Genomic DNA, 16,831 nt, shown 5'->3' on the forward strand with positions numbered 1-16,831 from the left:
ATACACAAAGCCATGTCGACTATCCTTATTCAATCCTTGCCTTTCCAAATACATGTAAGTCCTGCCCCTCAGGAGTTCCACCAACATCAGGCTCACTAGTTTCTAGTTCCCTGGCTTTTCCTTATCACCTTTGTTAAATAGTGGCACCACATTAACCAATCTCCAGTCTTCTGGCACCTCACCTGTGACTATCGATGAAACAAATATCTCAGCAAGGGGCCCAGCAATCACTTCCCCAGCTTCCCACAAAGTTCTCGGGTACACTTGATCAGGTCCTGGGGATTTATCCACGTTTATGCATTTCAAGACATCCAGCACCTACTCCTCTGTAAAATACGTATCTTTCAAAATGCCACCACCTATTTCCCAATATCCTGTTTCTTCTATGTCTTTCTCCACAGTAAATATTGATGCGAAATACTTGTTTAGTTCTCCACCATTTCCTGTGGCTCCTGCCTTGCTGATCTTTGAGGGGCCCTCTTTGGATTCTCCTTAACTCTATTTGCCAAAGCTATCTCATGTCCTCTTTTTGCCCTCCTGATTTCCCTCTTAAGAATACTTTTACTGCCTTTACACTCTGCTAAGAATTCACTTGATCTCTCCTGTCTATACCTGACATATGCTTGCTTCTTTTTCTTAACCAAAACCTCAATTTCTCTAGGTATCCAGCATTTTCTCCACCTACCAGCCTTTCCTTTCACCCAAACAGGAATGTACTGTCTGTGGACTCTTGTTATCTCATTTCTGAAAGCTTTCCATTTTCCAACTGTCCCTTTACCTGTGAACATCTGCCCCCAATTAGCTTTTGAAAGCTCTTGCCTAATACCGTCAAAATTGGCCTTTCTCCAATTTAGAACTTCAACTTTTAGATCCGGTCTATCCTTTTCCAACATTATTTTAAAACCAATAGAATTATGGTCACTGGCCCCAAACTGCTCCCCTACTGACATCTCAGTCATTTGCCCTCCCTTACTTTCCAAGAGTAGATCAAGTTTTGCACTTTCTCTAGTAGGTACATCCACATACTGAATCAGAAGGTTTTCTTGGACGCACTTAACAAATTCCTCTCCATCTCTCCCCTCAACACTATGGCAGTCCCAGTCTATGTTTGGAAAGTTAAAATCCCCAATCATAACCACCCTATTATTCTTACAGATAATTGAAATTTCCTTGATAATTTGTTTCCCAGTTTCCCACTGACTAATAGGGGGTCCCTTATACAATCCAAATAAGGTGATCATCCCTTTCTGATTTCAGTTCCACCCAAATAACAAATATCCTCCTGAAATACAGCAGTAATGTTATCCCTGATCAAAAACACCACTCCCCCTCCTCTCTTGCCTCCCTTTCTATCCTTCCTGTAGCAGTTGTATCCTGGAGCATTAAGCTGCCAGTTCTGTCTATCGCTGAGCCACATTTCTGTAATTGCTATGATGTCCCAGTCCCATGTTTCTAACATGCCCTGAGTTCATCTGCCTCCCCTGTTAGGCCTCTTGCATTGAAGTAAATGCAGTTTAATTTACCAGTCCTACCTTGTTCCTGCTTGTCCTAACTGTTTGACTTGCTCCTTTTCTCAGCTGTACCAGTCTTACAATGATCTCTTTCCTCATTATTTCACTGGTCCCACCTCCTCAACTCACCAGTTTAAATCTTCCCAAGCAGCTCTAGCAAATCTACCTGCCAGTACATTAGTCCCCTTCCAATTTAGGTGCAATCTATCTTCATCGTACAGGTCACTTCTACCCCAGATGAAATTCCAATGATCCAAAAATGTGAACCCTTCTCCCCACACCAGCTCCTCAGCCATGCATTCATCTGCTCTGTCCTCCTATTCCTACCCCCACTAGCCCGTAGCACCACGAGTAATCCAGATATTGCTAACCTTGAGGTTCTTCTTTTTGAATTCCTGCCTAACTTTCTATGTTCTCCCTTCAGAATCTCATCCTTTTCCGTTCCTACATCATTAGTTCCGATGTGTACAATCACCTTTTGCTTGTCCCTCGCCCCTTTGAGAACATTCTGCACCCTCTCTGAGATATCCTTGATCCTGGCACCCAATAACGCAACACACCATTCTGATTTTTCACTGCTGGCCGCAGAAATGTCTGTCTGTGCCTTTGACGAGAGTGTCCCTTAACACAATCGATTCCTTGGAACCTGACATACCGCTCATTACATTAGAGGCAGTCTCGATACCAGAAACTTGGCTGTTCATGCTACATTCTTCTGAGATTCCATCAAATATATTAAGGACAAAAGGGCAACTAGGGAGAGAATAGGGCCCCTCAAAGATTAGCAAGGCGGCCTTTGTGTGGAGCCACAGAAAATGGGGGAGATACTAAATGAATATTTTGCATCAGTATTTACTGTGGAAAAGGATATGGAAGATATAGACTGTAGGGAAATAGATGGTGACATCTTGCAAAATGTCCAGATTACAGAGGAGAAATTATTGGATGTCTTGTAATGGGTAAAGGTGGATAAATCCTCAGGGCCTGATCAGGTGTCTCCGAGAACTCTGTGCAAAACTAGAGAAGTGATTTCTGGGCCTCTTGCTGAGATATTTGTATCACTGATAGTCACAGGTGAGGTGCCGGAAGACTGGAGGTTGGCAAACGTGGTGCCACTGTTTAAGAAGGGTGGTAAAGACAAGCCGGTGAGCCTGACCTCTGTGAGGGCAAGTTGTTGGAGAAAATCCTGAGGGACAGGATGTACATGTATTTGGAAAGGCAAGGACTGATTAGGGATAGTCAACATGGCTTTGTGCATGGGAAATCATGTCTCACAAACTTGACTGAGTTTTTTGAAGAAGTAACAAAGTAGATTGATGATGGCAGAGCAATAGATATGATCTATATGGACTTCAGTAAGGTGTTCAACAAGGTTCCCCATGAGAGACTGATTAGCAAAGTTAGATCTCATGGAATACAGGGAGAACTAGACATTTGGACAGAACTGGCTCAAAGGACGAAGACAGTGGGTGGTGGTGGAGGGTTGTTTTTCAGACTGGAGGTTTGTGACCAGTGGAGTGCCTCAAGGATCAGTACTGGGTCCTCTCCTTTTTGTCATTTACATAAATGATTTGGATGCGAGCATAAGAGGTACAGTTAGTAAGTTTGCAGATGGCACCAAAATTGGAGGTGTAGTGGGCAGCGAAGAGGGTTACCTCAGATTACAACAAGATCTGGACCAGATGGGCCAATGGGCTGAGAAGTGGCAGATGGAGTTTAATTCAGATAAATGCGAGGTGCTGCATTTTGGGAAAGCAAATCTTAGCAGGACTTATACACTTAATGGTAAAGTCCTTGGAAGTGTTGCTGAACAAAGAGACCTTGAAGTGCAGGTTCATAGCTCCTTGAAAGTGGAGTCACAGGTAGATAGGATAGTGAAGAAGGCTTTGGTATGCTTTCCTTTATTGGTCAGAGTATTGAGTACAGGAGTTGGGAGGTCATGTTGCGGCTGTACAGGACATTGGTTAGGCCACTGTTGGAATATTGCGTGCAATTCTGGCCTACTTCCTATTGGAAAGATGTCATGAAACTTGAAAGGGTTCAGAAAAGATTTACAAAGATGTTGCCAGGATTGGAGAATTTGAGCTACAGGGAGAGGCTGGGGCGGTTTTCCCTGGACCGTCAGAGGCTGAGGGGTGACCTTATAGAGGTTTACAAAATTATGAGGGGTATGGATAGGATAAATAGACAAAGTCTTTTCCCTGGGGTCGGGGAGTCCAGAACTAAGGGGTATAGGTTTAGGGTGAGAGGGGAAAGATATAAAAGGGGCAACCTTTTCATGCAGAGGGTGGTATGTGTATGGAACGAGTTGCCTGAGGAAGTGGTGGGGGCTGGTACAATTGCAACATTTAAGAGGCATTTGGATGGGTATATGAATAGGAAGGGTTTGGAGGGATATGGGCCAGGTGCTGGTAGGTGGGACTAGGTTGGGTTGGGATATCTGGTCGGCATGGACAGGTTGGACCGAAGAGTCTGTTTCCATGCTGTACATTTCTATGACTCTATGACCCCTATGACCCCCTGCATTTTCCAAAACAGCATACTTGTTTGTGATGGGGGCACAACTTTTCTCCCTTCCTTTAGCTTCCATCCATCACACCCTGTTTCTTCTGTAAATTCCTCATTGCCTCTAAGTGACGATCCAACTGATCCATGCAAGCGTTAGGATTTGCAACCAAAGACACTTCCTGCTGACATAATTCTCAGTAACATGGAAACTCTCCCTAAACTTCCACATTCAACAGGAACAGCATGTCACTTTATTAAAGGCCATCTTCGTACCTTCACAATCTACAGACCTAGAAAATAGCACTGTCTTATTGCTCTAAAAAAAAATTGCTCCAGACTAAATTAGAGAAAGTCAGGACTGCAGATGCTGGGAGTGTGGTGCTGGAAAACCACAGCAGGTCAGGCTGCATCCAAGGAGCAGGAGAATCGACCTTTCGGGCATAAGCCCTTCATCAGGAAACACATTTTCCTTTTCTAGCACCACACTCCCAATTCCAGACTAACTTAGTACTTCTGATTTATATTTTTAAAATTTAATCAGGAGATAGATCTCAATAAAACATATAATCCAGAAAGAACCCACTCTACACACTAGTGTTGACTTACAACAAGGTTACACTTAAAAAAACTATGCATTTATCTGTTTCTGTACTGTGAGCTCTCCCACACAGTTCTTCCAAGGTCAGCTGTGAATTTCACTGTTTGCTAATTTTTCCTAAAAGCACTCTGATGTCCAGAGATACATGAACTCTAACAGCAGAAGTACTAACTGTGCAGATTCACTGCTGTGTCAGTTAGCAGTGTATGTTTCTTTCTCTTTTCCCTCACTGACCACATGGCCACTAATTTTTGCCTGTCTTCCTCCTTGAGGAAGAAAGTCCTTCATGATAACCTCAGGCAATGATGGAACTTGAACCCACATTGTCAGCATCACAATGCTTTGTAATACACCACGCAGGTAATTGAGCTAAGCTGATCCCCAATAACTGAGATGTAATTCCTGGCTATGAGCAATAATAGTCCAGTGAAGTGTCTCAGGACATTATTTTATTCTGTAAGCAGCTTCAAGTTATACTTTCATTTCAATAAACTGGACAGGATTTAATGCAGCCCATCATCGTGGAAGCAATGATGTTTAGATTAGTTTCCCTTCATTATGGAAGCAGGCCCTTCGGCCCAACAAGTCCACACCAACCCTCTGAAGAGTAACCACCCAGATCCATTCCCCTATATTTACTCCTGACTAACACACCTAAACATGTGGGCAATTCTGCATGGCTAATTCACCTGACTAGCATGTCTTTGGATTGTGGGAGGAAATGGGAGTACCAGGAGGAAATCCACGCAAACTCCACACAGTCACCCAATGCGAGAATTGAACCCGGGTCCCTGGTGCTGTGAGGCAGCAGTGCTAACCACTGAGCCACCGTGCTGTCCCAAGGAGAGCATCGCCCAAGGTGGGGCTCAATGCCACGACCCTGAGGTTAAGAGTCTTTGCTCTACCAATTGAGTTAACCGGACTTCGGCTAGCTTAGATCCACTTTGTTTTGGTAGTGGCTACACATCAATCTTTTGTGCGCATGTGTGTAAATGGATGGTTTTGGACAATGTCAGTTAAATCTGCATCTTCTATATGGATCAAGCTGTACTAAGTGACTGAGCAGGACAGCAAAACATAACAGGAACTCGATAGTACTAGCTTAGGGCTTGTGGAAATCTCCTGCTTCATTCTCCTCTCCTTTTGTATGATAGTGCTTGGGCTTTTAAAATATATTTGTTTATCGATGTTGACATTACTGGCTAAATGTCACTGGTTGAAATCTTTTCTTGCTCAGCCTAATTGTCCTTGAAATAACTAAAACTTAAAATGGGAATAGGAATTTATAGTCCCTGGGACATCCTTCAGTTTATATCTGGTCCTTCTATTATTAGCAATCTTGTCCTGGCAAGTAGTTTTTCGCTGTTGCATGTTGATGTAGCAGAGACAGTCCTGTGCAGCTGCCCTCAAGGCCATCCTGTCTGAAACTGAATGAAAGTACGACATGTAATTGGTTTGAACGACAAATCTTTCTTGTATGAATTTTCTTTAAGAATTTATTTTCAGTCTTTGCCATGACAGCATGATGTGATGATATTACTTATAATTATGTCAGATTTTTGTCCCCTTTATCTCCCCTGTTAGTCTTGGGAACAAATTTCCAAATATAACTCTTCCCCTCATGCCCATTTTTGGGCAGAGACAGGGCAGTTGTGCCTTTAAAATCAGAATACATAACCTCCTGGAGCTGATTTTTGCCATTGAGGCAGGTAGTTTGAGTTGGGAAATTTGCTGATTTTGCAGAACCACCTCAGTATGAAGTTCCTCTTACAGGCTGTTTTCGCTCCAGGGAAGTAGGGCACAATAGGCAGGCCTATCATCCCTGGCAGCAGATAGGTAGCAGTCACAGGCACAGCCGAATGTCAGAAAGGGCCGATTAAAAAAAACAACACAACCAGTCTTTCTTTTCTTAGACTTCAGCCCAGCTGTTTGCTTACATATCTAACCTTCTAGCCCTCAGTCCCCACATAACAACACCTCAAGGAAGGAAATCAGTCATCCTTGCCTGGTCTGGCCTACACGTGACTAAAGATCAACAGCAAAGTGGTTGACTTTCAACTGCCCTCCGGGAAATTAGGGTTAGGCAATAACCAGAGATGCTCGCATCCTGTGAGTGAATTTTTAAAAAAAGCATAAGTGTGGAGAAGTGTTCACTTAGCTTGACTGACACCTTTATGAACTTATAAGAAGTTTTTCTTTAACTGTTATCAACATCTCAATTGTTACTTGCACAAGACCAAGAGAAATGAACTGCTTAAATCCCCTGTTATTGACATTTTAACAGTCTGTTTAATTAATACTTTAATAGGGTTATGGGAACATCATTTGTTTTCCCAAATCTTATGATTTTTTTTTCAGTTTAATAGCAGTTTCATATAATCCATGGTCACTGTATGGTTCATTGGTTCTGTACACTGCATATTGAGTGAATAGAAATAGCAGGATGATATGTTGGTATAGATGTTATGAGGAACCACTGGAGGTGGATGGACAACATTAGTTGGCATTGAATTGGCATGGAAACTCTAAAGGGCTGCAAGAGTGGGTGATAAGCCTGAATTTTGGAAATCTCAAATGGTGGGTAGCGAATAGCAGGGCTTGGGACACCTGCCTTCATTTGATTTAAGAAGTCAAATCAAAATCAACACGCATGTGTTAACAATGTTAATACAGTTTGCTCATCAACATATCCAAAGTGTCACAAAGCACAGCACATAACTACCAATACTGAAACAAGGCACTAAATTACAATTAGTTAACACATTAGAACAGACTATACAGAAAGAATTGATGAAAAGTCATACTGGTAATTTACAAAAGAAACAATCATTAATTAACTGGTGCTCAACTGAGCAATGTCACAAATACAGGGTGTGTGGATTAACCATCAGACAATTCTGTTTCAGCTGCTGCTGAGTAGACTTGAGGAAATTTCCATAAAGAGGGAGCAAACAGTGAGAGGTAAATGGATCAGGAAAGGCGCAAGCAGGTAGCTTTTGGTGATTGTGGGAACAGAAAGGGCAGATGATCCATTCAGTTCTGGTGATGATATTGCCATTCAGGCAGTCATTGCAGTCAGTGGGGGTCCTCTGTCTCATGGAGCACCCAAAAAGGAGTGCTCTTCCTCCTCCATCATTGCCACCCCACACCCCCCACCAACAGTCTCCATCCTTAGATGCAGGAATAGACTTATACTTGAGTGCTTAAGTCACCCAGCTAAGTTCTTGGCAGGCATTCAATTCACCATCTTTCTGGATATGCTAAGACATCATAGAAGGAGGAAAGTTTTGGGAGTTTCGCAGCCCATCGATGACTTCCTCTGCCATAGTATCAACCTTTCTGACATACAGTTCTGCCCAAAAGGATAAGTTATCTTTCAGAGAAAATGTTCTAATTTCTGGCTGGTTGAACATTAATAGGTAATGACACTGTCAAGAATAATTTTTGCTCTTTATTTCTGGAAATAATTTGCTACACCCAAGTATCCATACAGAAAGAAGGAATTAGAGAAGATACATAAACAAAAAAAAACATTATCTTCCAAAAATAAAGCTTTAGGTATAAAGACATGTTGGTCAAAAAGTGTAGCGCTGGAAAAGCACAGCCAGTCAGACAGTATCCGAGGAGCAGGAGAGTCGACATTTCAAGCACAAGCTCTTTATACTAGCCTGATGAAGAGCTTATGCTTGAAACATCAATTCCCCTGCTCCTCAGATGCTGCCTGACCAGCTGTGCTTTTCCAGCACTATACTTTTTGACTCTGATCCCAGCATCTGCAGTCCTCACTTTCTCCTAGTATACAGAGAAGATAGTAGGCAGGTGCTAGAGATTTAAATCTGTGATTATAAAATTGTTTAGGGGGTGGTGACAGCCAGGAGGTTTTATCACTAGTTTAACAATTCAGAGACCTAGGTGACATTCTGGGGACCCAGTTTCAATGCTCACTGTGGTTGATAGACAATAAACAATAGGTGCAGGAGTAGGCCATTCTGCCCTTCGAGCCTGCACCACCATTCAATATGAACATGGCTGATCATCCTTAATCAGTATCCTGTTCCTGCCTTATCTCCATAACCCTTGATTCCACTATCCCTGAGAGCTCTATCAAACTCTTTCTTAGATTAATCCAGGGCCTGGGCCTCCACTGCCCTCTGGGGCAGAGCATTCCACATCCTGGGTGAAGAAGTTTCTCCTCATCTCTGTCCTATATGGTCTACCCTGTATTTTTAAGCTGTGTCCTCTGGTTCGGCACTCACCCATCAGTCACGTGTTTCCTGCCTCCAGAGTGTCCAATCCTTTAATAATCTTAGATGTCTCAATCAGATCCCCTCTCAGTCTTCTAAACTCAAGGGTATACAAGCCTAGTCGCTCCAGCCTTTCAGCATAAGGTAGTCCTGCCATTCCAGGAATTGACCTGGTGAACCTACGCTGCACTCCCTCAATAGCCAGAATGTCTTTCCTCAAATTTGGAGACCAGAACTGCACACAATACTCCAGGTGTGGTCTCACCAGGGCCCTGTACAGCTGCGGAAGAATCTCTTTGCTTCTATACTCAATCTCCCTTGTTATGAAGACCAGCATGCTATTCACATTCTTCACTACCTGCTATACCTGCATGCTTACCTTCATTGACTAGTGTACAAGAACACTCAAATCTCTTTGTACCGCCCCTGTACCTAAATTGATTCCATTGAGGTAGTAATCTGCCTTCCTGTTCTTGTCACCAAAGTGGAAAGCCATACATTCATCCACATTAAACTGCATCTGCCATGCATCTGACCACTCACCTAACCTGTCCAGGTCACCCTGTAATCTCCTAACATCCTCCTCACATTTCACCCTGCCAGCCAGCTTAGTATCATCAGCAAATTTGCTAATGTTATTACTAATACCATCTTCTATATCATTAACATATATTGTAAAAAGCTGCAGTCCCAGCACTGATCCCTGCGGTACCCTACTAGTCACTGCCTGCCATTCTGAAATGGAGCCGTTTATCACTTCTCTTTGTTTCCTATCAGCCAACCAACTTTCAATCCAAGTTAGTACCTTGCCCCCAATACCATGCACTCTAATTTTGCTCACTAACCTCTTATGTGGGACTTTATCAAAAGCTTTCTGAAAGTCCAGGTACACTACATCTACTGGATCTCCCTTGTCAATCTTCAGAGTTACATTCTCAAAAATTTCCAGAAGATTAATCAAGCATGATTTCCCCTTCATAAATCCATGCTGACTCTAACCTATCCTGTTACTACTATCCAGATGTGTCATAATTTCATCCTTTATAATAGATTCCAGCATCTTTCCCACCACTGAGGTCAGACTAACTGGTCTATAATTTCCTGCTTTCTCTCTCCCACCTTTCTTAAAAAGTGGCACAACATTAGCCACCCTCCAATCCGTAGGAACTGATCTCGAATCTATCGAACTCTGGAAAATAATCACCAACACATCCACAATTTCTCGAGCCACCTCCTTCAGTACCCGGGGATGTAGACCATCAGGCCCCGGGGACTTATCAACCTTCAGACCTAACAGTCTCTCCAACACTAATTCCTGGCAAATATAAATTTCCTTAAGTTCGGGTCCTTCAGCCACTGTTACCTCAGGGAGATTGCTTGTGTCTTCCCCAGTGAACACAGATCTGAAGTACCAATTCAATTCTTCTGTCATTTCTTTGTTCCCCGTAATATATTCCCCTCTTTCTGTCTTCAAGGGCCCAATTTTAGTCTTAACCATTTTTTTGCATTTCACTTACCTAATAAAGCTTTTACTATCCTCCTTTACATTTTTGGCCAGTTTACCTTCGTACCTCATTTTTTCTCTGCTTATTTCCTTCTTAGTAATCCTCTGTTGTTCTTGAAAAGCTTCCCAGTTCTCCGTTTTCCCACTTATCTTTGCTGTTATACTTTTTCTCTTTTAACTTTGTGTTCCTTAACTTCCTTCGTCAGCCACGGCCACCCATGCCTCCTCCTAGGATCTTTCTTACTTATTGGAATGAACTGATCCTGCATCTTCTGCATTATACACAGAAATATCTGCCATTGTTCCTCCACTGTCATCCCTGCTAAGGTATTGCACCATTGAATTTTCGCCAGCTCCTCCCTCATAGCTCCATAGTTCCCTTATTCAACAAAAATATTGTCACTTCCAATTGTACCCTCTCCCTCTCAAATTGCAGATTGAAGCTTATTGTATTATGGTCACTACCTCCTAATGACTCCTTCACTTTGAGGTCCCTGATCAATTCTGGTTTCATTGCACAATACCAGATCCAGAATTGCCTTCTCCCCAGTCGGCTCCAGCACCAGCTGCTCTAAGAATCCATCTCGGAGGCACTCCACAAAGTCTCTTTCCTGTCCCATGAATTCCATGAAACATCTCAAAGAATGTTAGGGCCTTTGTGGATTGGTGGAGCATCCTAAATCTGGACCAGAAGGTGAAGTTAAAGTCCTTGTTGTTTAGGAGATGTGAAATAACATCTCCAAATAAGTTGATGAGAAAATATCTGTAAAGTTGCTCAGAACATATTTAGAAGCTTGCTCCAAGGATTGAATCAATTCACGTTGCATAGAACTGAGCTTGGCTTCAAAATATAAGAAAGATAACACCATTCCTTTTCTAAGAGGGAGGAGCCAGTTAAATCATGGAATTATTGAGCAAATATTCAAAGATCATCAGGCTAATTTTCAATCCAATCAATCTGTCAAGGAAGAGCTGCCTCTACTGAATCAAAAGTAGTCACACTCCCCTTTAGATTTTTCTCCTCGTAAATATTGTTGGATGAGACCAGTTAGTTGCGCCAATGTTCCCTCAATAGTCGGCTGTACGCTTACATATACTGCAATGGCATCTCACTTACAGAACTGTTGGACCAGTTGCTCCCACGAAAACATCTTCGTGCAATTTTTGTAGGTTCTGGTTACCTGTAAGGTTGCTGGGAGAAAGACAAAAATCATTCATGTTTCCTGAACAGCTGTATTTTGGACACATGATTACGAAGTAGTTTTTCAAAAATGCAAACTCTAAAGCTGCAATAAGGTCTTTTGGATAGAATTAAAAGAGCAACTTACAGATGATCTAAATCTGTTCCATTAAATGCATGGCTTTGTACTTCTATGAGGCCATTGTTAATCAAGTTTCTGTGATTAAAACAAAAGGAAAATCAGATAGAAGATTAGATTAGATTACTTACAGTGTGGAAACAGGCCCTTCGGCCCAACAAGTCCACACCGACCCGCCGAAGCGCAACCCACCCATACCCCTACATTATCCCTTACCCCTTACCACTATGGGCAATTTAGATTGGCCAATTCACCTGACCCGCACATCTTTGGACTGTGGGAGGAAACCGGAGCACCCGGAGGAAACCCACGCAGACACGAGGAGAACGTGCAAACTCCACACAGTCAGTCGCCTGAGTCGGGAACTGAACCCGGGTCTCCAGGCGCTGTGAGGCAGCAGTGCTAACCACTGTGCCACCGTGCCGCCCACCAAATTGCAGAAGGTTTGATAGGGTTTTTCACCTGCTTCTAAATGCTCTGGTATTTAATGTACACATGTAAAATGTAAGCCTAAAACAGCACACATTTTTAATTGTACCTTTATTAATATGTTTTTGTGGATGGACTGTTATTCCGAACGTTTTATTTTTTTTCCAAAGTTATTACTGAAATTTGTACTTTTGGAAGTCTGAAATGATGGACTTTTTTTTATTTCTTTGTTTTTCTGCTAGTTTTTCCTAAGAATTTGTACTCAAGGTTCTGTACCTTGGTACCTAAAATGACGTGAAAAGTGGTGACTTGTAAACTTTTCAATATACTCATTAAAGCTAATTCAATTCAAAAGAACATTATATTAAATAACATTTTATTGCAAACAGAAATTCATTTTTTTCAAAAAAATAACCAATTCCTGTTTTCTGAAAGAAATGATGGTCCATTGCTTGGCCATGCTGGTCACTATCAGGGTTCATGACAATATATTTGAAAGTGAATAAGGAAAAAGAAACGTGCAAAGGTTTCATATTTGAAATCAAGCCCTCCAATTTCTGAATGACACTGATGGAGCAGTGACATTCATGTTATTGTACTGATTCCACTGACTGAAACTCAGCACAGTTGATGTGGAACTAATTTGCTTCTGAGGTCAGAACATAAAAACCGGTGGCAAACAAGAGGAAAACCATTTGCCCATTTTGTTTGATGAGACACTATTTTTAAAACTGTATTTCCTCCTTGGAAAATACAGGCTTACTTTGATGTGTAGGGTGTGAAACAGAATGCTCTGATGCTTCAAAGAAGTCATCCTGAATTATTTAGTGGTCTAGTAAACATCACCAAAATTTGCATAATGAGGGGAAGAAAGCATGAATCTCAGTTAAACCCTGGTCTCCCAGTCACGATCACTGACATTTTCTAATCAGGCTTACTGCAGAGAAATGTATTTCTAATTTCATTTTCATTTCCGAATACACCTCAAATAGCATTGACTCTATTGCGATATCCAGTAACAAAGATTAATTTACAAACCTTCATTATATCACTTTGGATGTCTTCCAAAAAATAATGGTAAAAGACATTGTTAATCTTGTTGAAGTCTGAGTTATTCAGCATTACCTTCTGATAGTAATACCTTGCCAGATGTAGTTTCACTTTTGAATGCTTTTGGAAGTCCTCATCAATATGCCTAATTGCACATAGGTGCTTATATATTTGTGAGTAGATAGGTACTTACATATTTAATGTTCCAGTGCTTAATCCCTGGAAAGCATACGATGGTATAACTTGCATGTTTATGTTGTCACGAAATTCACTAAAGGAAACAGACAGTCTTTGAGTCAGGAATGAGAGAGCTAATTAGTCTGGTATCAGATGTCAGATAAAGAACTGGAGTCTATTATTAAGGCAGACTTAACAATGAATTAGAAAATCATAGTATAATAAGATAACATTAGCATGAGTTTAGTAAAGGGAAATTATGCTTGACAAATTTATTAACAACTTTGGGAAGTGAAACCAAAAAGGTTGTTAAAAGAGAGTTGATAGATGTAATATACATGAGTTTCTAAAAAACATTAATTAAGGGTGGTACATGAAAGAGTAATACTCAAGATAAGAGGAGAGACATTCAAAAAAGACATGAAGGGCAAATGGTTTTTACAGGGTGGCTTGCATGTGGAAAGAACTTCCTGATGAAGTGATGGATGTGGGTACAATTACAATGTTTAAAAGACATTTGGATGAGTACATTAGATTAGACTAGACTAGACTAGATTTACAGTGTGGAAACAGGCCCTTCGGCCCAACAAGTCCACACTGACCCGCCGAAGCGCAACCCACCCATACCCTTACATTTACCCCTTACCTAACACTACGGGCAATTTAGCATGGCCAATTCACCTGACCCGCACATCTTTGGACTGTGGGAGGAAACCGGAGCACCCGGAGGAAACCCACGCAGACACGGGGAGAACATGCAAACTCCACACAGTCAGTCGCCTGAGTCGGGAATTGAACCCGGGTCTCAGGCGCTGTGAGGCAGCAGTGCTAACCACTGTGCCACCGTGCCGCCCATAACAGGAAAGATTTACAGGGATATGTGCCAGGAGCTGGCAGGTGGGACTGGTTTAGTTTGGAATTATGTTCAGCATGGACTGGTTGGACTGAAGGGTCTGTTTCCATGCTGTATGACTCTATGACTCTATAAGGGTTTGGAGTGATCATTAGCATGGTTAGAGGATTTGTTGGTGGGGAAAAATGAGGCATTTTCAACTTTGCAACTGGTTGAAAGTTTGGATCTCAAGAGTTTGGAACTAAATTAGTTACTTGGTTCAGAGTCCAGGAGTAATAATAATGCAAAGCTAGGTAGGAATGTAAGCTGTGAAAAAGACAAATGGGCTGCAAAGAGAGAAAAATGAGTTAAAGAAATAAGCAACAAGTTATGAGGGTATAATGTGGGAAGCATAAGTTTAAGTTACGTGGGTTTGTATTCTCTGAGTTTAGAAGAATAGAAGGTGGTCCCATTAAAGTGTACAAGATTCAAAAGGTTTGGCATGAAAACACTGAGAGGCTGTTGCTACTTACTGGGCAAAGTAGAACTTAAGACAGAATCTTAGGGTAACGAACTGAAATGAGAAGCTATTTCTTCGTTCAGAGGTTCTCAGTTTGAGAATATTCTACCCCAGAGGGCAATGGATATTCCAGGTTTAAGTAATTTGAAAGCTAAGATAGACTTTAAACCCTCAAGAATTGAAAGGATGTGGAGAATAGTTCAGGAGATGTAGTTGGGGCAGAATATTAGACATGATTATACTGAATAGCAGAGCAGGATTGACAGGCCATATGTACCATCCCTGCTTCAGTTTGTCATGTCCTTATGTTTTATTTTTCTATTTTTGCCAAAACATTTGATATCTAAATTTCAATTCAGTGCAATGCATGAGAGTAGAACCTTATCTATGCAGGCGTAAATGATTTATGAGAGATGCATCTTAATTATTATAGGGCATCATGTCTTCACAACATAGCTTTTTCTTCCGGTTTCAACACTGACTAACACTTGTTCAGTATTCTTGAGCACAAACAATATTACTCATTGCATGTTAATCAAATCAAATGATGTCATTTCTCAAAGATATTTTATCTCAAAACACAGCCTTTCATGACACAAACAAGCTAAGTGTGATATCCTGTCATTATCTGAATAAACATAAAGCAAACAAAAACTGCAAAGCTGGAAACCTCAAACAAAAACAAAAATTGTTGGGAACATCAATGAGTAAAGAGAGCCCAGCCAAATTAGCAATTCAGCATGCACTAAAAGAAGAGAGAGGAATTGGCCCTTATTCCTTGTGAAGGAATTGAAAGATATTGTGAAACTTTTTATGTACTTAACTTGTTAATAATATTATAATAAAGCAATATTAAATTGTAATTTTTTTCCATATAATTAATTGGATTTTTTTTAGAAGAAAGCATTCCCATGGGCACATGGGGTATATACATCATCTCACCGTGCATTGTCAACCTTGATTTTCCACAGTGGGTGGAAAACTGCAAGGTGAGAGTGCAGATGTGCTCCTAACACATTCCTGATGAACAGCTTGTGCCCAAAACATCAATTCTCCTGTTCCTCAGATGCTGCCTGACCTGCTGAGCTTTTCCAGTGTCACACTTTTCAACCGTTACACTCAATACTTGTCTATGGATCCCTAAATGTACAGAAGCAGACACACTTCTCCACTTCCACCTTTCAATTTTACAATTCCTCCACAATCCACTACTTAATAAGTGGAAAACATATTTTCTCTTAGAATCTAGAACTAGGCTTCATGATTAACCGTAAAAGTCTGACTTTTTGAAAGAGATGAAGATTTTTTTTTCTCTCTGAGGATTTTGGTGAATTCCCTTCCTCAAAAGTCAGTGCATGTAGAGTCTTTAATCATTTTTAAGACAGAAGTAGATAGATTCTTGATTATCAGAGTTTTGCAGGAATGCACAGTTGAGCTTAAAATCAGATCGGGATGATCTTATCGAATGGTGGAACAGACTCAAAGAGTCAAGTGGCCTATTCTTGTTGATTGCCTATTTTTTTCACAGCTTAAGTATATTCTTCATTGTATTCTTTGCCTCCTTTCTTCTTGCTGATGTAACATTTGTCTGTTCTTAGTTCATGTTGACACACTTCACCCTTGAATCATGGTCATGCTTTCCTTCTCCTCGAGTTCTTCTCTTTGATTTAATATAGAATGATTCAAATTGGTTCAATTTATTCCCAACAGTAATTGCCCAAACCTTCCTTTTCCTTTTCCTCTTCCTCTGATTTCATGCTAGTCAATTTCAGTCATATCTGCCCGTCACTTTGTTTTGTCTTCTAATGTTGCTCAAGACTGTTGATATCATGATACTAGTTATGAGAAGGTCTGCCCCAAAGCAACATGGAGACTTGTTCTTTGAAAATTGTTCTTTCAGGAATAGGAAAAATGGGCGCATGAAGCCTGGCAGGAAATTGAAACAGTTGAGCATGAGGGCATACACTACACATGCCTGACCCAACCCTTATACGCTGACAACAACCCTTATACATGAGAGATGTAAGTAAGAATTGTTCCAGTGAGTGAAGAACGTGCATTGCTTTAAGGTTAGAATTGGAGAAGAGAAACAGAGTTTAATCAAATGAAGTTTCAAAGTGACATAAATGAGTTAAATCA

General features: G+C 41.2%; 1 protein-coding gene across 1 annotated transcript in view; it reads right to left on the minus strand.

The window, feature by feature from the left end:
• Positions 1-13,412, minus strand: part of fshr (follicle stimulating hormone receptor) — a 28,220-nt gene extending 14,808 nt beyond the window's left edge. The window contains exons 1-3 of the mRNA XM_060831126.1: positions 13,357-13,412; positions 11,694-11,762; positions 11,483-11,557 (exon numbers count right to left, since the gene is read on the minus strand). Of these exons, the coding sequence (XP_060687109.1) occupies positions 11,483-11,557; positions 11,694-11,762; positions 13,357-13,412 (200 nt within the window). The remainder of the gene's footprint in view (positions 1-11,482; positions 11,558-11,693; positions 11,763-13,356) is intronic.
• Between the last annotated feature and the right edge of the window lie 3,419 nt (positions 13,413-16,831).

The sequence above is a fragment of the Hemiscyllium ocellatum genome, chromosome 10 (assembly GCF_020745735.1).
Source record: "Hemiscyllium ocellatum isolate sHemOce1 chromosome 10, sHemOce1.pat.X.cur, whole genome shotgun sequence".
NCBI classification, from domain to species: domain Eukaryota; kingdom Metazoa; phylum Chordata; class Chondrichthyes; order Orectolobiformes; family Hemiscylliidae; genus Hemiscyllium; species Hemiscyllium ocellatum.